General features: G+C 39.0%; 1 protein-coding gene across 1 annotated transcript; it reads left to right on the forward strand.

The window, feature by feature from the left end:
• The first annotated feature begins 281 nt into the window (after positions 1 to 281).
• On the forward strand, positions 282 to 25613 carry LOC101164953 (mast/stem cell growth factor receptor kita). Its single transcript, XM_023955955.1, has 21 exons — positions 282 to 613; positions 3356 to 3631; positions 3717 to 4001; positions 6480 to 6619; positions 7399 to 7567; positions 9028 to 9217; positions 9302 to 9417; positions 9568 to 9682; positions 11097 to 11284; positions 11812 to 11918; positions 12701 to 12827; positions 13908 to 14012; positions 14116 to 14226; positions 15161 to 15299; positions 15388 to 15452; positions 15551 to 15642; positions 22176 to 22298; positions 22472 to 22583; positions 22811 to 22910; positions 23518 to 23623; positions 23708 to 25613. The coding sequence occupies exons 1-21, from the start codon at positions 559 to 561 to the stop codon at positions 23849 to 23851; spliced, it is 2865 nt and encodes a 954-aa protein (XP_023811723.1). The 5' UTR covers positions 282 to 558; the 3' UTR covers positions 23852 to 25613.
• The last annotated feature ends 302 nt before the right edge of the window (positions 25614 to 25915 follow it).

A 25915-nucleotide genomic window follows, 5' to 3' on the forward strand; every position in this document is an offset into this window, starting at 1 on the left:
GCGCATCTCAAACTGAATGAGCTCCTGCAGGGAGACTCTTGCCAACACGGGAGAACTGTCATCCTCACCACATGTCGAGATCAGGAAATGTGAGGAGGCTGGCGTTTAAACACATCTCAGTGTTTGTGTTGATCGGCTATCTGTTTATAAAAAGGAGAAGGAAAGGGACAGACATTCATTTATTTATGTCTTAGGAAGGATGTTTGGACTGATCCACTATTATTTAAAATGCAAAAAAGAAGAATGAAAAAGTCTGTTTTTGTTTCCTGGTAATAACCGACTCACCGCCTTGGCAGCTGTCCAGCCAATGCGGGATAGAGAGGAGTGGCAAGCATCCAGAGCCGAGAGGAGGTGAGAGAAGAGACGCTGCGTCTTTACGCAGCTGTGACATCCTAGAGGGGGACTCGGAGCCTGCGGGATCGCTGCGTCCGCGCGCCTATACCCCGCTTGTCCGGTGTGTTATTCTGCTGGATGGGAGCTGCAGCCGTTCCTGAACGCGGGATTTTTGAATCTGCGCCTGAAATGCTCATGGAGGAGTAAAAAACAACAACAGCAGGAATGTGGAGCCGCGGGATAATTTGTGCCTCTTTATTGACAGTTTTGGTACCGACAGGTAAGACATTCACAGATGTTTGGACTGTCCGACACATTTCTACTGTTAACTGTTTTTTTTCTCCATTTTATTATGAATGAATTATCCCTTTATTTCACTGTCTCGTTTCTGTTTTTGTAACTGTTTGCGCACTGATCTTATTTTTTCTCTCTAATTGTCCAGTAAACTGGTTTGACGCACCTTTGCACGTTTATGGAGCGTCTGCGTACATGGTTTAAGTTCGAAACCAAAGCTTATAATTACATTTATATTGATAATGTTGTTGTATTTCTCCAAAAGAAAAACAGCCCTGTTAATAGAAGCTGCAGTTCTCTGAATGTGTCTCGCTTTGCACCATAATTCATATCCAGGCTCGGTTGCGTAACTAACTGGCAACAGGTGTTATGACGTACACTCGCGCAGGTAACGATTGTGCGCGTGCTGGCTGGCCCTTAGCATTTAATATGAATTATTCATCATCGTCATCACCCTCCCACCCCCACCCCCACGAGGTGAGAGAAAAAAGGAAAGGGACCTTACTTTTGGTTCATGTCCAAAACACAAATGTAGAAGCTCCCATTGTTGTCATGACGTTTTGTGCAGCATCATGTTTTAAAACTGTGAACTTTTCTCCAGCACAATTTGCTCCAAGTATCGGGGAGCTCAAACACAGACCCTCTGTTTATGTTTGGAGCATCCAGATGCTTCTGCTCTCTGCTTTCTGGGCTCTGCTCTGTTCCCCGCAGGCAGAAGAGTCACATGAAAATCTTGTTTTTGAAATGCTGCTTATCATGTGAAATCTTGTAAAGAGCTGGCCCTCGGGGCGTCTAACCAAAATTGAAATGTTGGGTTCATTTACTCATCTGAGGGAACTGGGGGTCTGGGGGGGGGGGCGGTCTAGTGCTGTGATTACTCAGCTGCTGGACTCCTCATAATTATTGATCGTTCAGCTGAGAAGTGGTGGTTTGAAAGGCAGATTGTCCTGAGGGGCAGTGTGCCAATGATAGAATCATCTTCTTAAACCATCACATTAAACCCCTGACTCTGTTTGGTTTCGTGAGCAGGACAAAAAATATCAAATCTGTTGAAAAACAAATAAACAAACCCAAATATTAAAAAAAACTTTAAAAAAACTTTTTAAGTATGGTTACACACATGCACACGTGTATGGATAAATACTATTTTACTAGTACATACATTCATTATGTGCTTTTTGAATGGCTTTAAGTAATTAACAGTAAATACTGTAAAATAAAAATGACAGGAACCAAACAGATGCCTTTATTTTGAAGAAATATTTGGTTAGATGTGTTTTTTATTAAATTTTCTTATTCACTTTAAAATATGTCTATGACATTTTACATAACAAGTTGTTGTAGTCTTTTAAAATTTAATCTTTTATATTTATTTATTTTTTGCTCATTGGGGTGTGTTTCTACGTTCACTGTTGCTCGGTTATTATTGAGGGAGACATTTATTTCGGTTATGTTGAACACACAACATTAAAACATCAAATTGACACTGAACACTGTCAACATAAACATTGAACAAAATTAACCGAAAAAGGTGTCGGGTGAAGCCAAGGCTTATTTCGCCGTCCCTGATTACAAATATCAAATCTACCTACAAATTGATAGAACCTTAAAAAAAAACAAAAAAAAAGAAGAGGAAAAAACAAACAAAAACACATCTCCAAATTACTTCACAACCACAAGAGTCTCTCAGTCCAGAAGGTATTTTTTTTATAAATCTTAAATGCATGCAGTTTTTTAAACTGATGTATGGAGTTTGCATTCTTCAGATCGTCGGATAATAAATTTCACATGTTGACCCCCTGAACAAAAATACTATTCTTTATTGCATTAGTTCTGACCACTTTGTATATAAACATATCTTCACCCCGAAAATTCAGTATTTTGGCAGGTACACATTGTTTTTTAACTTTAAACATAAAAAAATCCAGTACTAAGATCAGATAAATCCAAAAATTTAATTGCCCTTAACTTTGGAAGTATTTGTTTTGTGGATTGATTGATTGTATGAAGAGTGATTTACAATTCTAGTTGCTTTTTTTGCAGAAGAAAAATAGGTTTTATATTTGACTTGTAACCATGCCCCCAGATTTCTAAACAATAGGTCAAATAAAGCATTATAAGGGAACAACATAGAACACACAATGTAGCTGTGTTTAAAAAATACTTGACTTTATGTAGAATGGCTAATGATTTGGAAAATTTAGAGAGAACATGTGTTATGGGTAGTTTCAATGATAATTCATGATTCAAAATTACTCCCAATAACTTTTATTTCATTTACTCCTTCAAGAACAACACCCTCGAATTTTTACTCAGAAAGCTTTTGCAGTTTTCTATAGCCAAATATGATGTAATTGGTTTTATTTATATGTAAGGACAGTTTGTTTGTGTTATTCACTAAACATGGGTTTTTAAAACTGCTGGATCTAATGTTTAACCCTTGTGCTATCTAAGATGACCCCACCCTTACTTTGACGTGTTCTCCCTACCATGACAAAAGTGGATAAAGGTGGAAAGATTTTATGTAATCCATGGACACCAGTGAAGATCACAAATCATTGAAGAAAAAAGGTTCAGCGCACTGTCTAGTGGGTCTAGATGACCCAACTCCCAACGTTAAAGTGCCTAGGATAGCACAAGGGTTACTATAATATAATATAATATAATAGCAGGTATCGAAAGCTCCATCCTGTAAGCACCAACCACATTTCTCGCCCTCTGTTTCCAGTGTGGTGCAAACCTGTGATCTCCCCCAGTGGGCCTCATTTAGTGGTTCCCAAAGGGGGGAAGCTGGAGCTGCATTGCCATGACGATGACAGAACGTCCAATGTCCCGGCCACACTAAGGTGGGAAAAGGAGAAGGCTCGCAGGATGGAGGGTGAGGTAGAGGAGGGCAGAGTGGCTTCTGTCCGGGTGACAGAGGTGCAGGGCTACCACATGGGCCGGTATGTGTGCGTCAACAACAAAACGTTGGAGCGCAGCACCATATATGTCTACATAAAAGGTTGGCTTGCCGTCAGAGGCACATTTGTGATGACTCTCCATGTGTTCCTCACATATTCATCCCTCTGTCCATGTCCCCTCTTCAGACCCTCACAATGCGTTCCAGCGCTCCATGGTGAATGGCATCCTGGTGCGAGCAGGCGAGAACTGCACCATCCCGTGTCTCGTGACCGACCCCGAGGTCAGGAACATGGCTTTGGAGACGTGTGACAAGCAGCCTCTGCCCTCGGGTTTGAGCTACCGCAGCAACCTGCAGCAAGGCATCATCATCAGTAATGCTAGGAAGGAATATGAGGGCTGTTATGTTTGTGTGGGGCAGCTGGACCGACTCACGTTCAGATCAATCCAGTACACTGTGGATGTTCGACTGGGTGAGTGCAGGAAAAGTCACGTGTTTCCTGTTGGTAATACGGTCAAATGTCAATATTCAGTGTGGCACAGCTTCTCCAGAGGTGAAAGCAGACACAGAAATATAAAGAAACCAATCATATTTATCCAAAACAATTTAATATCCAATTACTAATGGATGAAAAGTCTGAGCATTTTGTTTCCTAATGGAATGCTGACAATAAATACTGTGGAATATATTTTTCCTGTTAAACTACAAGCTATTTAAAGGATTTCTAATCTAATAATTAATTTTATGCACCTTTATAAAAGCAACAATTTAAAAACTGGTTCAAAAATGACAGAAACTTCTCCTTTTTGATCCTCTATCACAATATTTTCTGATTGATTAACTCCACAGGATATATGTCTTTTAATTAGCTAATTGATTCTAGGTATGATCCAACCATTGATTGTATATGAGAACTGGACCGAGTGAGTGTGACATCACCCATAGAAAATCACTTCTGCTCAACTCAGTTGCCATTTTTTGCTATACAGATGTCCCCATTTGGAATCAGAAATTCTCAGTAAGCTGTGATTGGTCCGAGTCTGTCTGAGTCAACGTTTCTATGGCAACAACCCCTTTTCAATCAGGAGTGAGCTTGGTGGAACTCCACAACTCTTATATTAGAAATTGAGCTCGGGAGAATCTGTCAATCAAATGCTTGGAATATTCAACATTGAGGCATCTGATTGGTCAGCTTATAACATAGATGACTTTCACTTTAAAAATAATATCATGAAAAATGAGGATTTTCAGGAACATGTTAAAAAAAGGTAGCAGAGCAAGAATGGTTATTCTGTCAAATAGAATGACTAAGTTCTAGCTATTTATTTCTCAATAGAAGTCCATAGGATTTGGAACATGAGGGGGCGGGGACTGAGTCCAGTTCTCGTAGTACAGTCATTGGATCCAACACAGTATTTCTGTATAGACACACGGTGCAAAAAATGTGCAAAACCCATTGCCATAAGGACTATTAGAGTTTCACAAAACTGAACAGGAAAGTAGCTATTGGCTGTGGAGCTCTTTGTTTGCTTAGACAGATTGTTAGCTTTGGCTACAGTACTTCCAGAAATTAATCGCACCCCTGGGGTATGAGTAATTTAAGAATCAATATAAACTGTTTTTTATTTTTTATTTTTTTAACAAAGCATGCTTACTTCCTACATTCTCCTTTTGTTACAAATGTAACCATGCTCACAATGTTTATTACAAACACAGACAACATACACTCAATTTTTTCAGCAGACTCCTGGCTACAGAGGGAATGCTCTGTGTTTGGTACGGCCAGCCTTAGTTCACAAATCCATCTTCCATCAAGTTTTAAGAACAAAGACTATCTTTGTTTTAGCTTGGAAAACAAAAAGTGCACACACTGCTCCCTGGTTTAAATATAATTTGGGAAAGGAATAATGACTCTATTGTCCTTAGCAGCTAAAGCACACTTCTCAGAGATGTTCAAAAATAGTTATGGTTTTGCTCCTTATAAGTGATGCAGCAGAGACAAGTAAGAATTTCACCTGAAAATGGTGACATTTTTGAATAATGTTCCACAAGATAACAAACTTTAGTAAAAAACAAAGCCAAACAAAAAAATTGTTAATAAAATACATCTCTGTCAAAGTCCTAAATGAAATCTACAAGAGTTTCTGGATCTTTTTGTGTTTCTGTTTTCACACTCTTGGCCAAATATAACCAGTCAATGTTAAATTTGCTCACAGCTTTACCTTCAAACTCAAGTTAGGACATTTTTTTAAGTCAAGGTGCAATGACTCAACTTCAAGACTCAATTTAAGAAATTCTGGTTTGTTTGGAATAGCTCACAAGTTAACTGCATTCACCTTCGCACAAATGAGTTTTCTTCCGACTGAGATTGTTATCTCTGCAGAGGATAACTGATGAAAAGAAGAAGAAGAGATGTTTTGAAGAAGGTTAGAATCCGGCACTTAATAAGGCGGTGCAACGGAGCGCGAAGGCAGTGTTTGAGTTAAACAGGATTACAGGCGAGCAAACAGCACCTGGAGAGACTGTTAGAAGGCATTTCTGTTACATATTAGTCATATCTTTTATGCAAACACAAGTGCCTTAAAGTCCGTGCACTGACCCAGTTTGCTTTGTCATGTGAGTGCAAACCATGGGTCACACGCCCTTGAGAGTAATTTATCTTCATGTGTTAAAAAAAAAGCTAAAGTACAAAAAAAGAACATTAAGAAAGTAAATGCGACCCCTATCCTAGCCACTTGCCTTCGCCAGCAAGTGGATAGGATAGGCTCCGGCAACCTAGTGACCCCGAAAGGGAAAATCAGATTAGAAGAAGATGAAAAAAAAGTAAATGCTACTACATCACTAAAGACTTGATGTGCAAAAATGTGTGACGGTAAAAAGTTAAGCTGATGTTTTAAGGTGACCTCAGTAAACACACTACTTATTATGGGTTTGTGTCCCCTTTATCCAGTGCCTGAGCTGGGCCCAGTCATCTCTCTGTCCCACAAAGACATGGTCATTCTGAAGGCAGGAGAGCCGTTTAAGCTTACCTGCAACTCCACCAATGTCAACCCGGATTTTAGCCTTAAGTGGGACTACCCTTCAGCGGCGGTGAGAGGAGTGTTATTTGATGAGTTTCTTCGTTTGCAAGGGTTTCTATGATGTTTAAAAAACATGCTATGCAGAACAAAAGTATTTTTTTATAGGTCATTTATTTCTTTATTTTGCTGCTATGTCAGGATGTTATGGTCATAAAACTCTGAGCAAAGAATTACCTACGAAGAAATAAATAAATAAACTGTCGTTCTTTAGAACAATGCAGCATTATTAGAGTTTTAAGTGTCACAAAGCATCCATCAAATTACATTTAATTTCAATAATTTCCAAATAGTTTTATTTTGCGGCCATTGTGTCGTGGTAATGGTTCACTGTTGGGCCTCATTTGATGGTCAGGGGGAAACTGTTTTTTTCTAATCTGAAGCTAAAATATTGTATATTGTGTATTGGCTTGTATAGTCTACAAATTTGTCTTTGTGTACAGTTCAGCTCAAGTGATCCAGAATGGACATGCCTTGAAGAAAGTGATTCTGTGGTATTAATTAGACATGTGAAATCTACATTTTGGTGCAGTTTTTTTTTAATTAAAACAAATTTTCAGTCAGCGACTAAGTATTTCTATGGGATAAAAATAAATTGTCATTGTGATGTGGACCCCATTTTTAGGGTTAAGAGAAGAAAATAAAGAGAATCTTTGTTTTCTGAAACATGGAGCTTGAATGTGACATAGAATTTCAGTGTCATATTGTGTTATTTATGCTAAAAGGACTTGAATAGCACCTTTTGTCATTTTGACTTGTTTGTCTTAAACCTGTTTCTCTGATGACTTACAGCTTCCTGAAAAATCCCAGACCTCGCACATTCTGTCTGGCTCCCGGGGTTATCAACGCTCCACCTCGCTCTTCATCAAAACTGTCCGCCATTCAGACTCTGGGACTTACCGCTGCTACGCCCACAATGAAAGAGGTGACAGTGATGCATCTCTGCAGCTAGACGTCCACAGTAAGTGTTTAAAAAAAGCACTCAACCTGGTTAAATGGCTCTAAAAATCTGAAATTCATCCATTTTCTGAATGGAGCTGGTGGAGCCTATCCCAGGCGAAGGTGGGGTACACCCTGCACAGGTTGCCAGTCTGTTGCAGGGTCCCACACACTAAAACCTAAATAAAGATTCATAATCAGAAATTAACCTATAAAGCCTGCTTTTGAATTGTTGGTGAAAACCCTGGAGAAAACCCATTCAAGCAAAAAAAACTCTAAAAAATATCCCATCTGGGATTTAAAAATAGAGTCAAAGTTCCATTATCTGTCACACATCTAGATGTGTGAAATTTGTTCTCCTTGTATGACCCATCCCCTGGGGGAGCGGTGAGCTGCAGACACAGCCACTCTTGGGAACCATTTGTTGGTTTAACCCCCCCCAATTTAACCCCATAATGCTGAGTGTTAGCAGGGAGGCATTGGGTCTCATTTTTAGCCTTCTTGCTGTAAGTACTAACCACTGACCCACTGTGAAGCCCCAAAAATCTGATAACAACATGTAATTTGATTCCATAACATTTAAATCAGCATGCACTTCAGACTATTTACATGCACTTTTTATTTATAAGACTTTGGAGAGTTTCTGCTAAATCTATAGAGAATTTATGAGGTTAGGACTTCAAGTTGAATGGGAAGGTAGTTTATTTATCCTTTTCTAGATTATCTCAAAATTGGGGTTTAGATTAACAATTATCACTTTAAACCATTTTCTTTAAGGGCACTTTTGTGTTTTAGATCTTACCGTAAGTTTGACTCATATTGTAGATATGACGAAGAATTAAGATTGACCTTAGAAGAAGGTCCCACTGTCACACACCTATGTGTGAAATTTGTCCTCCGCATTTGACCATTGCTCCCTGGGGGAACAGTGAGCTGCAGAGCAGGCAACAGCGTAAAGGTCTTGCCCAAGGACCCTCACTGGGTGATGTTAATAGCCATTGATATGGTAATTGCCCCATTACCATTGTTCATCGAACCCTGGATTCCTGCATGGCAGCCTTCCAACTTACCAACCGAGCTACCCAGCTGCTTACAGTAGTTGTAAATAGAATAGAAACCCTTAAAAATAGGTTGTTACACTTGAAGGTTGTACACTTGTACAGGCAACAATCCTCTTGTCAGATAATGTAAAACTAAATTGTCCTTATCACTGGAAAAAGGAGAATATCTTTGATGTTTGCAGATGACAATGTATGATTGTCACCATCAAGATTTTCATTAAATTTGGGGAGATGTGGTCTTTGCCTAAAACTACACTGTGATAGAGACCTAGTTTACAAAGTTCCCACTTTGCGTTTATGGGACTCAAGTAGGATTTTACAGCTCTGTTGGGATGGAATCATGACGTATTCCTGCCTATAAGCTACTCTTGACTCTAATCTTTGACTTAATGAAGCTATTTCTTTCTCTAATTTTTTGAAGATAAGGGATTCATTACTGCCGTTGAAGCTCCAAACCTTGTCCAGAAGTATGTTAAGGAAGGGGAAACCCTGAACCTGAAAGTAGACTTTGAAGCCTATCCTGCACCGCACTCCTGGTCTTGGTCCTACCAAGGCAACCGCCTGCTCAACACCACGGAGCACGTTATCACACTACATCGCCACAACTACAGGTACAGCGAGCTCACAGCCTTGCAGCTCGCCAGAATGTGACCATCTGTGAACAGATACTGAAAACAGTTTGTTCACCTCACCAGATACATCAGTGTGCTGAGACTTGTGAGGGTTCTCGGTTCAGAGGGTGGGATCTACACATTCTCAGCCCGTCACGAAGATGCATCTGTCACTCTTTTATTTTACGTCTATGTCAGCAGTAAGTATTGCATGGGACAAATCTTATTACAGTCTGTTAATCATATTTTTTTATACCTGTTAGAAGAAAGTACAAATAATAAAAGAAAGGTTATTGCTTGATATTTTTTTTCAAACATCCAAAGAATGCTTCTCCCTTTTTCTCCATAAGGTAAGCCAGTGATCATTGGCCAAGACGGGCCTGTTGATGGACAGGTGCGATGTATTGCTGCAGGTTATCCAGTTCCTAAAATCAGCTGGTACTTCTGCGAGCGGCCCCATGTCAGGTATGCTAACAGTATCATGGTCCTTTTAGATGTTGCTCCCACCAGAGAATGCAGCAAAGGGAGCATAGCAAAAGCAAAAGCTTTAGAACTCTACAATACTGTCCAATAAAACTCAAAGATCTTTGTACTGACCAGAATATTAATGAAACAAATTTTAAATTTACACAGGTTTTTTAATCCCAGCTAATAATTTCTTTTGAATAAAATGAAACTTTTTTTTTTCTTTTTCTAGATAACATTTCTTTGCAACAGCACAAATAATAATGGTTTTAAATATATTTGTGCGTCAGACTCCGCTAAAAATCAAGCTTTTGCTGTATTTCACATGTTCTTGTGGCATTTTATTAGGAAGAGCATTTTTTTTCTTTAAAATTGTTGTGAATCAGGACCAGATAAAAAAAACTGTTAAATAAAAATATCATATGTCAAAAATACGCAGGGCAGGGCAAAGGTTCTCTCCTTTGCTTCATTCTGATGCGAATTTCTAATGAACTACTGCTGCTCTGCAGAAACTATGTCCTAGAAACAACACTTTTTTTAGGGCTAAAAATAGCATAATCACAAATAAAAGACCATTTGAAATACTTTTATGATTGCTCAAAAGATGAGCGGAGTGGGTCTTTAAAGATCCGGAATTGGCATTAATACTCAGCTTTGCTAAAGGCAACCAGCTGGTTTGTTCCCATGAAAAGAAATAATAATTTTACATATTGATGGAAGACAGTTTGGAGAAGAACTGAGCTGAACAACAGCAGATTTTTCATCAGTGAGAATATTGTATTTGTATGTGTTCACATGAAAACACTTACCATAGATAAGTTGCTTAAAGAAAGGGACTCTCTACTCTATAGACTATATTTTCTCACTATAAATTATTATCAATTTTCATTGTTTTTAACCTGTAAAAAATATAATGACCTAATAAATATGATAGTATTTGCTTTAAATGTGTTTACTCACTTAAAGGTTCATTTAGGGCGTTTCATGTGACCTGGGACCCTTTTTTACAATACATGGATTCCTTAGCATTTCCTCACAATCTGGAGTTTGACTGAGCAATGGTGTTGCAAATGGTCGAGGCTGTTACTCTGGTTATCCCGTTTATTTTACTATTACTTTTTTTTGGTATTCAATATGTTCTTATTTCTAAATGATCATGTGGTTTATTTAAATATCTTTTTCTTTTCTTTTTTGGGTGTCTGTCCTGGCCTTTTTGGGGGTTTTAGGGGGTGGGGTGGGGGTTGACATTCAAGTGTGTTTTACACAGCACTGTCTTTGCTCTGACATCTGATGATACACTCTATGTTGTCTCTTGTATGTCTCTTAATATATAAAATTTATATAAACAAAGTTTTTAAAAAAAGTGAGTTTAAAAATAAACTAAAGCTTATAAAGAAAAATTCTTCCTCAACAGGTGCTCACAACTGCCTAATGCTACCCAATGGGAAACCCCAGAGGTCTACCTGCTGACAGAGTCAACCTTTGGTAGAAGTGAGGTGGAGAGCCGGCTGAATGTCACCAAGGAACACACTCAGTACCATACCTTGGAGTGTGTTGCTTACACAGATGGAGAAGAGGCGTACACGCTGTTCTCTATCAGTGGTGAGAGAGAGGCGCACTGTGCATTAACCTGTGCATTAACCTATGCACACTTTACATACGCTCAGCAATACTACATAATCTGAAAGGTGGGGATTAATCTAGCATTTGCCACTGCGTGATTACACTGTAAGACGATGCATACAGATACACAAACCCATTGACCTTTTTTCTCTAAAGAGGCCGGGTGTGGGGTTACTGAATACAGATTGAAGAAGAGATTAGTGTATGCTTGCTGACTGTGCAAAATGGGATTACACGGCGTTGACGCGCTAATCCGTGTCACACAAACAAACACCACTGCTGCAGCTGTCTGCTGTAACGGTGGGTTAAGATTTATTGTGGGTTTGGGTTATTTTATGGCACTCAAACAGCTTAATATGGCTGTTTGAGCATTAAAGATGATTGTAGATTACGGGTTAGAGTAAAAAGATGCTGTAAAAGTAGACCCATGTTTGCGCAACTGTGTGTAAATTTGGCTTTTAAGACCTGTTTAAACTGAAACACGATCCATGTCATTTGTGTCCCAGAGCGAGTTGTCCCACATAAACTCTTCACACCAGTTCTGATTGGCATGATAGCCACTGGTGCCTTCCTCAGCCTCACTGTGGTGGTTCTGCTCTATAAATACATGCAGGTAAGAACCGGAAAGCAGCTGAGATTGCATCTGCAAGTGCACCCCAGCGACTGCAGAGATGAAAATCTCCCATTTATTGCCATAAATCTCATTCAAACCTGCAAATCAGTTTATAGACATCAATGATAAATTAAAAAAATTGATCAGTCCTGATATACAGTTTATATAATAAAAAATGAAATGTCTGAAAAAGGTCCTGGCAAAAGGCCCGTTCTGTTTTGCTAATTACACATTTCTCCATCCTGCAAATCAGAAGCAGCTGTCTGTCAGTGTATGATACCAATTCTCTGCAAAGAAGAGCACAAACATTTCCTTTTAATGATCGTGAATGTGTCCTTAATTAATTTCAACAGAGTGAATCAACCATTCAGGCTGCGTAGATGGTGCAGTTAAGGAATTTTTGACAGCCCGCTCACGTCTTTAGACATGAATTCATTCCCCTGAGCGTGCTTCTCCAATTGCACTCAAATGAGTCAGACTCCTTGAGTACCAATGTGCGCATCTGCTGTGGCATCCTAAGGGCAAAGTCTAGACACAGACTGGTATTCCAGGTGAATTGATTTGGGCTGTGTTCTGCACTTGGTGACTTTCTCTACAAAAAGAAAAAACAAACAAACACAGAGGTGACTTTCTAAGTGAATAGATTGAACTGTACGGAAGAGAATTGCAAAATGTAAAAAGCTAACAAAAAAACATTTTTTTTAGCTTCATTGATTTATTTTAAAACTCAGAAATGAACTGTAAGTTGTCTAACAAAAGTTTATTTTTCTGAACTGTAACAGAAACCAAAGTTTCAAATCCAGTGGAAGGTCATAGAGAGCATCAATGGAAACAACTACATCTATATTGACCCCCTCCAGCTGCCATATGACATCAAATGGGAGTTTCCCCGGCAGAAGCTTCGCTTTGGTATGACTGTGTTTATATTAATGTTTTTAGTCATGTGATAAAGATATGCAACATTTCAACAAATCGTTCATATTGTTAAACTTGTTGAACAATCAGGGAATATAGTCAGTTCCTTGTTTTTTTAAAAGTTGGTCATCAGGAATTTTGCTGTAGACACTGGGAGGATTTTGATTGACAGTGCTAGTTTTGGCACTGCAACCCAACTTTATCTGTAGGGCCGACAGGGTTTGTATTTGACACAGGAGGATTTTGATTGACAGAAACCTGGTCACCTCCAAGGTGTTAAGGCCCTCTGGCTACAATGCAACCCAAACCATAAACTATCCACCACCATTCCTGCTAGCTGATGAGCCTTTACTGAAGTGCATCTTAGGCTGTGCTTGAAAAATGAAAGAGTTACACTTTCAGGATACATTCACAGAAAAGGATGGTTTGTATTTCATAAGATGTGGCTGGATTTTAGGTAGAGCATATGTTAACTGTGGATGAGACGATTCCCTTTCCCCACAATTTGGTTCAAACTAAGATTTTTGGATCACATTTTTGTTTTTGTTCGATATATGATGATAATAATAATAATAATAATAATAATAATAATAATAATAATAATAATAATTATTATAATAATAATAATAATAATAATAATGGATTCGATTTATCTGCACTTTTTCCAGACGCTCAAATCGCTTACAATGTGTTTATTATTCACTTATTCACTCACTCATTCATACTTGGTGATGACAGAGGCGTGGCTGGCAGTTCGCGCCTACGGTCCCTCTGACCATTTACCATCACATATGACAAATAAATAAAAAAATCCTTTTTTAAATTTACTAACAAGCAAGTAACAATGAAGAAAAACCTTTCAGTTGGCTTGTAGTAAGCCCGGTGTCATGTAACAAAAAAATAGATAATAAATCGTAAATTTAGCACAACAAGGGCAAATATACTGGTATGCCGTAGGGACGCAACGATTGCTATTTTCCCGATTCCAAGCACGGTTTGGTTTTAAACCAAGAGTTTTGGCATCCCTAATGGTGTCACTGCCATTCCTAACAGTTTGGTGTTTGTTTACTCAAGGTAAAACCCTTGGATCCGGTGCTTTTGGAAAGGTGGTACGGGCCACAGCGTATGGTCTCTGTTCTCCAGATACTGTGACAACTGTGGCTGTGAAGATGTTAAAACGTGAGTGTTTTTTTTTTCTTGCTGGCACCTCCACTAAAGATCCTGTAGCATGTCATGCAAAGACTACAATTCCTTACGTACTTCTTTTGATCATGTCTTCTAGCCAATGCTCATTCCACAGAGAAGGAGGCTCTGATGTCAGAGCTAAAAGTTCTCAGTTACCTTGGAAACCACATGAACATTGTTAACTTGCTGGGAGCCTGCACAGTTGGAGGTGAGAAATGTTGGATTATACCATGGTGAATACTCGATTCTGATTGGCTGCTGGGTGTAGTTTAAAAAGTGATAATCGTGTATATATATATATATATATATATATATATATGTGTGTATCACTTTCCTTTGCCGCTACAGTCGAGGTCAGTGTCGACTCAACCGGCTAAGTAGCGCATTGTAATATATCCGTGACAACCTGCCCCACCACGTAACAAATACTCTCCTTTAAACGGGATAATGGCCGACGAAGTCTGCATTCTGAGAAATTAACGCATGTCGTGGAATCCTGAAACGTCCGATGCGAGGCGGAGGAATGATTTTTCTGACAAATAGAATGTTGGAATAATAGCTGCTTGTTTCTCTACAAAAATCTATGTGATCTTGGCTTCTTGGAACCAGTGGGTACTTCCTGTTTGGAACGCCAGGGGGAAGGGTCACTCAGTCCAGTTCTCTTATACAGTCAATGGAATAAACAAAAATCTCAAGCAACCCTTGATTTATTTGACTTGAGTAATTAGAAATCTGATGCTGTCCAGCTTCAATGTGAAAGCATGATGCAGCATGACTTGAGATCATTTTACTGATGAGCATTATCATGTATCTGCCTACTCAGACCTTAGTATTGAATATTGCAGCATTTTTTTTATTGGATTCTGTGCAAGTTCACATTAGTATGTTGTTGTGATGACATACTTAACATTGGAAGGATGTCAGTCAGGCTTTCAAAGAAGCTGTTTTTCCAATACTAATATATGCTATGGTCCCTGATTCAAAACAGAAGCATTGGCGGCCTCTTAATCACAGTTAAACTTTGACCAGTGCATGCTCGTCACGCATTCTCATGACTGTCACATGACGCTAAAAACAACATCTTATGTCAGCCTGTCCTGTTGTGATATAAAACCAGTGCATGCTTTTGTCTCTTTTGCAAGGTCCACTTTTGGTGATCACTGAGTACTGTTGCTATGGCGACCTGCTCAACTTCCTGCGAAGAAAAAGAGAGTCCTTTCTAAAATCCCAAGTTGGGGATGGTTACTATCGCAACGTCTCGAACCAGACGGAGACAACAAGGTGGGTTAGTGTGCATATTCTTAACTTCGATTACAAAGAGGTTTATTTTATCAAGCAAGTGTGTGTGTGTGTGTGTGTGTGTCTGCAGGGATGTGAGTGGGACGGGGTACATGCCCATGCGTCCCGCTGACAAAGAAAAACCCTCGCACTCGGGTAAGTCTGTCACTGTCTCATCGCAGAATATTAAAAGAATGAAGCAGAACCACTTTCACGCTGCTTTCAGACACTGAAGCACAGAAATTTCTGTCTAGATTACATCAGCGAGCTGTCTCTGGATGCTGAAGATCTCCTCAGCTTTTCCTACCAAGTCGCCAAAGGAATGGAGTACATTACTTCCAAGAACGTGAGGCATTAAACATTCTGTGGCCATATTTATCGAGCTGTTACAGGGGAAATTTTAAAGTGCTGCTGTTCCTAGTTAATAAATGATGGTAGGGCTTGGTGCCAAAATGTATGCAAAAACGCTGTTGTCAGCTGGTGGTGCATTTACAATCAGAAACACAGTCTGGATGTTTTGTCATGCAGAGCTTCTACTGTGCTTGAGAAGAAAGTTCTCAACATGGTGCATTTTTGAGTTTTTGGCAGTATTTTGTTTCAGATTACTGGTTATACTGGCTGATACACTGCTCAAAGCTCAAATGAACCTACTTGAGTTTATATTGACAGAATTTAATCCCAAAACGTAAGAATTTATTTCCAGCTATGAAAAAAAAATCACTCTTTTTGCTTTCAAGTTGATGCCAAATTAATTTTGGAGCAGATGTGTCTTGATACATATTTGTATCAATAAGATTAAGCTGTGAACATTGATCTATCAAGAATCTGTTTAGAATTAGTTACTAAAAAGACAAAAATGTAATATTCACCTCCACATAAATCCAAACTGCTTAGTGGGTTATCATGCCAACATATCAGCACATTTAACATATTTCACTCTTTGTTTTGAGCTCTTTCTTTTTTTTTTTTTCAAAATTGTTTTTATTGGATTTTAGAGCAGCAATAGTAAACACATGATAACAACAATGATTACACTTTTTTTTCCCTCCCCCCCATTGAAACCTAGAACAAAAGCAAAAAAAAAAAAAAAAAAAACGAAACAGAAAGGCAATACACATCCCATCACTAAGCCTAATATACACCAAAGACTTACAATAATAGTAATGAATCATTAAAATTAAGAAAATAAAATGGCAGCACAACATGTGTGATATATCAAAAGAAACTCTCCAGGGATCACGAATAGGAGATGTGTAAAGCATTAGAACACACAAAGAAAAAAAAAAAAAAAAAGAAAAAAAAACATAAAGAGGGTCTTCATAAATAGAGAACAAATAGTTCAGGTCAGTGATATTTTAAAGTAACAATGAGTGAGCGCAAACGAAATAATCGAAATACCTAAAAGTATATTTTTTAGGAAAATGAGAGCCAGCTAGGTGGGTATGTTACGTGATTGTAAGGTGTTAACATGTCCAAAAAAGGGTTGCCAAATTTTAAAGAACTTGCCCGTGGCACCACGTAGAGTAAACTTAATCTTTTCAAGTTTACTATAGTGCAAAACATCCTTGATCCAGATTTCTAACGTAGGAGGACAGGGAGACTTCCAACACAACAAAATCCTGCGTCTTGCCAAAAAAGTGAGAAATGCCACAAAATCAGATTGTAGTGTTGGCAAGTTTGTCATATTGGGGATGACCCCAAACAAGGCAGTTAACGGCTCAGGTTTGAGGGGCAATTTGAGGGTCTGCGATAAGAATCCGAAGACGTTAGTCCAGTATTGTGCAAGTGATGGACATGACCAAAACATATGAGTAGAAGAGGCGGGGGAGTAGTGACAACGATCGCATTCAGGATTAATATCTGGGTATATCCGAGAGAGTCGAGATTTAGTCCAGTGTGTTCGGTGCAAAACTTTACATTGAATCAATCCATGTTTAGCACACAATGAGGAGCTATGGACACGCTTCAGGATTTTGTCCCAAAGGTCGTCCTGGATCACAAAACCCAAATCCTGTTCCCATGCCATTTTGACCGTCGCAGTTGAAGACATAAAACATATCCTCTCATACAGACATGATATCATCCCTTTTGATAGTGGTGGTGGAATCAGAAGATTGTCAAAATCATGGTCGGGTGGTCTGGATTGAAACTGGTGAGTGTTTTCCTTGACAAAACTACGGATTTGTAAGTAGCGGAAAAAGTGGTTCTTTGGAAGACCAAATTTGGAAGTACCGTAATTCTCGGACTATAAGCCGCTACTTTTTTCCTGCGCTCACAGCCCTGCGGCTTATTCAGTGTCGTGGATTTTCTTGGTGGCCGCCATGTACGGACTTCCGGATTCAGTGTATGTTTGAATTTTCTATCTAACACCAACCACAAGTCATTTGTTTTTTAACAAACTAAGCAGCCAAACAGCATGGATGTCACTTCAGGTCTTAGACACTTCAGTCATGGTTCAAAAAACGAAACACGCATGCCCGGCCGCATCCCAGAATCCTTTGGTGCCGTTTGACCCAACGTGCACGTGATCGCCGCTACAATATGATGCAGCTTTCAAGTTAAAAGCAGCGTGAAAAAATCCACCATCACCAACGGGATTGGAAAAGCCGGTCGGCTGCGTGACGGAGAGAACAGCGCATGTGTGAATAACATCAGCCTTTATTTTGTCAGGACACGACTGGAAACACAAATCCACGTGGTCGTTTTAACGGTTTCTGAGGACTGACCGGAATTTTGCATTGAAAAGCTCACAGCCTCCGTGTGAGCTGGAGACATGTTCTCCTGGCTGCTGCTCGTTCACATAGAGCTGCGGGGCCAATGGCAGTCTGATGGCTCCCACACGTAACAACGCATCCACCCCTCATCCACAAAACGTACAGTTTTAAGTCCGATTGCTCTGCACAGACACGATTTCCTCCTCCCTGTAGCCGCCCTGGCCAAAGGTGAGAAGATAGGAAGGGGGGCGCGCAGGGCGAGCGCGGAGCTCAGAGGCGTCCGCGGAACTTCTGACGCACGCGCCGCGCTGAAGCGCTGGTATCGCGCTGAGGCGCGCGCTTTTCAGTCGCCGCTGCTTTTTTTATTTTACTTTTTTTTTTTTTTTTTAACCAGCCCTGTTAGTACCATAATGCTGCCGCGGCACAAGCGGAAGGAGAGCTGTTCCTTTTCACCCCTCCATGCACTGCTGCTACTTGCTCATTTTTAAACACGTACAACAGTGTGACGAGCCGGGCGTTGGTCCCGCCTTTAGCCCCTAAGACTCATGGGAAATGGGGAATAGCGGGTGTAAATTTCCTCATCATAACTGAGGGATGTAATGTTGATTATATGGTTACTGTTTGTAATTTTATGTGTGATACCTAGATTGTCAATAAGTAAAAAAACTAAAAAAAATAAATAAACCATAACTGAGGAACTTGTGAACAGAATAGAGGTCCATGCTGTTTGGCAAATGTGGGCGTATTCACATGCATGAGCCTGAGGCAAAGCTGACTCCTCCCACAGTGTGGTAATGAACTTTACCCATGCTGGGAGTCAAGATGTTGAGTTGTCAGGTTTAACGGCTTATATTATGATGCGGTTTGTGTATGTACAAAAATGGTTAAAGACGTGAAAATGGTCGGGTGCGGTGTGGGTACCGGATGTTCTCGGGTTGCCGGATGTTCTCGGGTCCTTCGGGGGTCCTTCCAATGAGTTATATCACTAGAGGAGACATCACGAGGAGAGCACCGCCATCTTGGTGAGGTCAAGTTTTGAAGACCAAACCACTTTTTATAACATTTAATAAAGAGCTCTGTTTTTACTTTCAATCAGTTCATTATATGAAAAAGAAGAATGGCTTGAAATTGCTTAGTTTTGTTCAGAAGTACAAACTTCACGAGTACCCCTAACTTAACTAGTATTAGACTATTTAGATTTTTTCTATGTTCCTTTATTTTATTTTACTCATGTTTTTATTTATTTGTGTATTATGTTCATTGTTTCTTTTTTTCCCCTCTATTCTTTATTTTCTATGTTAATATTTTATGTTTGGCAATGGTGACTGATCTTCGAGGCAATATTGATTACATTGTTATTGTTCGTTGTTAACGTTAATGTCATTGTTAATGTATGATACCGCAATTGTCAATAAAGTTTTTTTTAAAAACTTAGCGACGTTAACTCATTGGTCGTGGCAACTTACAGCCAATCAAATAGTGTGACGTCATCATTGGTCGAAGGACCCCGAAGGACCCCGAGAACATACGGCAACCCGAGAATATCCGGTACCCACAGCGGCTTGTAATCGGGTGCGCTTTATAGTCCGGAATTTGCGGTAAACGTGCCCTCAATATAGAGGTCCTTGAGCGATCTGATACCCAAGGAGACCCAAACGGAGAATGCTCCATCCACTGTTGAGGGCCGAAATGAAGGGTTCTTTGCAATGGGGAATTGTAAGGAAAGAGATTTTATTTTAAAGTAACGTCTAAATTGATACCAAATTTTCAATGTGGCTTTGATAACAGTGTTATCGTGATATTCAGGGCTCGGTAATTGCTTAGGAGCATAGATTAGTGATTTTAAAGAAGACGAGACACAAGAAGAGGCCTCAAGGCTCAACCATGCTGGGGCACTCTTTCCATCTGCCTGTAGCCAATACCTAATGACGCGAAAATTGCATGCCCAGTAACAAAACTGTTTTGAGCTCTTTCTTTTGGATTTATTTTTCTAGTAGTGCAAAACAACTAATTACATTTAATCTGTTACAGACAAAAATAAAGAAAATCTGATTCGTGATAAGCTGGTGCTAGTAAACCAGCACCTTGAAAATCTAATTGTGAAGGTGACTAAACTGATAACCCAGCAGGAGCTAAAATCAATCAAGCAGTAATAATCATTGAGATTTACTAGCTTCTGAGTTCAAGGTCTAATAAAAGGTGAGATAATGGCATGACATCATTTAATGCTGATGAACTGCACAGTGTGCCTGATAAAAGGTATCAGCTGCTTGAGACTATGTCAGCCTTGACCTCCTTAAAGATCCACTATGATGAAAACTGTGTTTTTAACATGTTCTTGTAGCATTTTTCTAATGATGATGGAGGACATATAAAAAGAAAATAAAGCTCAAAATTGCATTTCTGTGTATTTTTTAATTCAACTCTCGAATTAGGAGCATAAGAAAAATGCCATTAAAAAGAGCGTATATGTGATCTTTACCCAGCCAATCAGCAAAGATCATCCTACATTATAAGCTTGTGCAACTTGACCAATCAGCAGAGAGCAGGGTCACATCAAATTTCCCTTTTTCTCCAAAGTCAGAAAAATGTGCTTTTGCAGCTCGGTTCACTGGACATTTTCAAAGGAATCGTCAAAACTGACAATGGTAAGTTGATGAAACTCATACATTTTATTGTTGAATAGTTGTGTTAAGTGTTTACATATAATTTGTTCGCGGAGAATTTATTGAAATGAGTGAAAATATGGCATGAAAAATGCAGGCACCATATTTGATCATACGCCCTTTTCACTATAAACAAAATTTTACTTGGTATGTCTGTTTTTGGACATATGCCCTATGCATCTAAAAAACCATATTAGTGCATTTTCTTTATAAATAAAGAAATACAACTTAGCATATTATTTTTTAATGTTGCCAAATGTTTTATATCACTATACAGTGATTCAGAGAGAATTTAAACACTGTTTTTAGTTTATGAATAGTTAAAAAGCGTGATTTTTGTCAGTTTATGATGTTATGACAGTTGTTTTATTGCATGTGTTTAATTTTTAGCTTCCATCAATCTTTTATGGCAAGAGGAGGGAGACTGCTGTTGTGCCAGTCCACCCTGACATTAGTGATGATGATGAGGATCAAGATGATGATGTGTCAGACCCCGACTTCATCCCACCCACCAACAACCAGGACATTCCCAGACCCTCACACACAGTTGTGTGAGGGTCTATTCAACACTTTTGTTATCAGCACTTTTTGTTATTAGCACGTTTATGTTCTAAAAGTGATGTTCAAATGTTCAAATACATAATATGTGTTTTTCTTATATTCATATATATATGTATACTTATTGGAATTTGTTTTCCCACTCACGGTTAAGTGACCAAATATGGTAACTTCATTGGCATTGATTTTCTACATGAAAATAAAAAAAATTGAAAAATGTCACCAATGATATGAAGTCTTGTTATGTTTTCCAATAACACTCTAAGGTTGAATTTTTGAATTTTAGAGTATTTCATTGAGTGCCCTATAAAGGGTTAACCAGTTGTGAGAGGCTGTAAGCTAGCAGAGAGCGTGTAAACAGAGAGCTCTCAGCAACAGGTAAGGAAAAGAGGGGTGGGGTCGCTCTGCACCAGCATTCCCGCCTACAAGTCAGATGTGAATTTCTAATAAACTCCTGTCGCTCTGCAGAAATTATGTCCCAGGAAAACAGCACAGGTTTTTTTTGGCTAAAAACAGCATAACCCTAATTTAAAGACCACTGGGAACGCTTTGAAAGTATATCACAGCATGTGTTTGATTTCTGCTGAACACGTGGAAACCCTTGACTGTAGAGGAGATTTTTGTTCCCAACCGATTCCTGCAATTGCTTTCTTAATTCCCTTTATCATATTAACGGCATGTTGGATGGCATTTCAAGAGCTATCAGTTCTGCTAACTTCAAAGCTGTCACAAGCACAGCTGTAAATTCCATTCAAATCAAGTTTAAAGATGTCCTACTTCCTCCAAATTACGTTGTTTTTTGTTTACCTGTCGCTTTCACTTGTAAACAGGCCTGCAAAAGAGTCTCACCTGCCTTATTTCACAGGAAGGAAGAGTATTTGACAGCTGCAGCAGCCAGGCGCAGGTTCAGAGCTCACGTCTACATTTGTTTGTGTTTGCAGTGCATCCACAGGGATCTCGCTGCCAGAAACATCCTGCTGACTCACGGCAGGGTGGCGAAGATCTGCGACTTTGGCTTGGCACGGGACATCACCACTGACGCCAGTTATGTTCTCAGGGGAAATGTAAGTCGATCCCTTTTTCCTTCCCTCCCTGTTCATAATTTTTCATTTTTTACTTATTTTTGTCCTCCCTTTTTTCCTCTTTTTGCCATCACATCATGTCAAAGTGTTTCCTTTTCAAACAGATGATACAAGAAGCTGTAAATCCTTTTAAAAATCCTGTAAATGTATTTTAGGCCCGTCTGCCGGTCAAGTGGATGTCTCCTGAGAGTATTTTCGACTGTGTCTACACCTTTGAGAGCGATGTGTGGTCGTACGGCATTCTGCTTTGGGAAATCTTCTCTCTGGGTAACATTTCCAGTCAAAGCTGTGCTATTGCATCTGTTTTTCAAATGTCTGAGCCATTACTGTCTTCAATATGAACTGGCTCATTAGATGCTCTGATGATGCTGCTCACCCAGCAGAAACATCACTTAGACCAACTAATAATGCAATCAAGTCGTATTGACTGAGAAACCAGCTGCATTGTATGAATCCATTTCTATTTTTCTGTGTGTTGTTCGACGGCATTGCAGGAAATAGCCCGTATCCAGGGATGCAGGTGGGCTCTGCGTTTTACAGAATGATTCAGGAAGGTCACAGGATGAACAGGCCTGAGCTTGCTCCTGTTGAGATGTAAGTTGAGTTTTTTTCAGAAAATAAAAAGTGCAACTGATATTTTCATCTGCATAAATAAAAATGGAAACAGAATCTGACAAAAAACTCATTGGTGATAAAATTGGTAGTTTGATGTTGGTAATCTTTAAGAAGGATCTCTTCAAGAACAAGAACATTTATGTGTTTTTCATTAGGAGTACAGGAGAGATTATAATAAGATCTTCTGACAGAGAAAAATATGTTTTTATTTATTTTTTTTCATTTTATATGAAAGCATATTTTATTCAATTGAAAAAAAAAGATAAAAAAAAGATACATTTTTTTTTTAATTGAATACAACACCCTTCCATATTTTAAAATGTCTTTCATTCTATTTTTTTAAAATATTTTCTTCAACTTATACTAATATAACCAGAAATTTATGTTCAAATGTACCAAAATTACCATTTACAAATTCAAAATTCAGCAATAAAAAACAAATGAAAATGATGCGCAAACAATAGTACAGTCTGATTATAATAAAAAGTGAATTTGTTTGACTCTGGGCAGTTCGTGTTTTTTTGCAACCTTGTGAAAATCCTCAGACTTCTAGTTGTAAATATAATTTCTGATTTGGTGCATTTAGGTATGATATGATGCTGTCCTGCTGGAACCATGACCCTTTGAAGAGGCCTTCCTTTAGAAAACTGGTGGAAAGAACTGAGCTGCTGCTGTCCGAGAATACCAAGAATGTAAGGAGGAAGAATTTAGTTTTCTTTTTTTCTTTTCTTAATTTGTCTGCAAAAACACCTGTTCAGACATCTGTTTCTCTTCAGGTGTACCTGACTCTGAGTAACACTTCCGGGGCTCCAGAGCAGCAGAGGGCACTGTCACAAAGGCTAAGCTCAGTCTGCAGCACAACTGCCCCGACGCAGCCTTTACTTCAGAGCACAGCAGATGTTTTCCTGGACTACGTCTGACTGCAACATGATCACACATGCAACCTCTGCCACCTCCCTGCTCCAATCCAAACTCCTTTTCCTTTACTTCCTCCTGGAAAGCGTTGCTAGGAGACTATGCCATCAGTCATCAAGTGGAAGCAGGACTCCTTTCAGTGATGAGGCAACTTCATCATCTGTAAATGAAGATGCCAAATTCTGGCTCTCAGACACAGTGTACATATTCCTGTCTGCTGTGGGCTCCCAAACTCCTCTTCCCATCGACATGTTTATCGTAATGGTAGATGTTTCAGGTGCATGTCTATTTAAAGCAGACTGCAGCACTAACCAGCTATCAGAGACATCCTCCATCAGCAGCTGGGAGGAGTTCAGGTTCACATTCATCGCATTCTTAGATGCTCTGAACAACACAAAGCCTGCAAGTGCATGTAAATACAAATCCACATCTGAATATACAATACATTTGTGCGTGGAGATAATGGTGTGACTATCAGACTTCTAGATGTTTATTTTCCCCATTTTACATCACTAATTTTTGTTTTTTATCAAAGAGATGGACACAGAATTAGATGAAACATGGAAGTATTATTTTAGTTTCTCTGCAAAATAGTTGCAAGAATGTTCCATTTCAGTGTGTTATCCCTGGGTTTGTGCACCCTGTATCAAACAGACACTATAAAACTAACAAGTCTTAAAAAAATGAACATGCAATGACTGTAGAACAGCAAAAATAAGCCATAAGCATCCAGTTCCCACCTGTTCATTGTATATTTTCCACTACCGTGGCTGTATTTTATTTTGACATATTTTCTTTTAAGGCAATACGTAGTTTTAGGACTAAGTGTGTGCTTTGTGTTGTCCAAATGTATGCAATGTAAATACAATAGAGACGTGCCTTTAGTTTTTGTCTTCACATTGGATTTGTTTGTCTGTGACGGTGTTAAGCCTCAACACTGTGGCTTTGAGGTCCTTCCAGTTTTTATACGGTTCTTTTGACTTGTAATAAAGTACCTCTGAAGATGGGACCTACACTTGATTCATCTTCGGTCACATTCTGGGATGTTTGTAGCAATGCACCAGCACCCACAAACCCCTAAAACCAGGAGGGTCATCTAGAAAGTGAACTGCATAAAGGAGGAGGAAGGGGCAGTTTTAGTATTTGCAACAGTTTTTTATTTTCAAATTGACCAAGAAAGGACACGTAAAAGGTGGGGGAGCTGTTATAGTGATTGCAAACAAGTTTCTTTAAAATATTACATGTGACTTTTGGGGCAGATAAAGGGCCACAGTTCAAGAGCAGAACGGATACATACAGTTCAGGTAAGCATAGCACCATTTTACACTGAATATTTGTGTTTTTCTTTTTTATTCTATAGCTTTGTGTGAGTGTACAGTATACTAGAACTAGACTTTTTAAGATCAAAACTGTTTCAGGAGAGGAATCAGAGTATCTGTGTAGAAGGGCAGAAAGGGGGCGCCAACGTCAAAAGTCAAACAGCCCTGGACTCTTCCATTTTTTTTTTCCAACCAGAAGACAAACACAGTTGCAAAAAAACAAACAAAAACAAAAAAACTGTAATAGTGGAACATTCCTTTTAAAAAAAAAACGTTTTTTTTTTTTAAAGACTACGTCAGATATTAAAATGACTTGTGATGTTTTGACACCCCTCTTTTTTCCTTCATAACAAAGCCAAAGGTTCTTTTGCGCATAAACTGTTTCAAAATCCATTCAACTCTTGACAACTTTACATTCTTTGGGCCTTGTCAGTGACAAAAAACTATAAACATTTCAGTTTCTCTTTTTAGAAAAAAAAAAAGTGCTTCAAATACAAACTAGATGATCTAGTTTTGCTTTCGGGTGAGTGGAAGGCCTTCAGCAAAGGAAAGTCTACTATGATAGCTTGTTTGAGGACATACTGTAACTCTCAGTAGAACTGTCTAATTTTTTTTTCTTCTTTTACTCCAAAGGGTTAGCAGTTCATCTTTGTAAAACACTACTCTCTTCAGCCTAAAAAGTCATCAGTGCACGCATCCACGTTACATCCATCCATTTTCATTCACAAACCATGTTTACGTATGAAAATA

Source organism: Oryzias latipes, chromosome 1, assembly GCF_002234675.1.
Source record: "Oryzias latipes chromosome 1, ASM223467v1".
NCBI lineage: Eukaryota > Metazoa > Chordata > Actinopteri > Beloniformes > Adrianichthyidae > Oryzias > Oryzias latipes.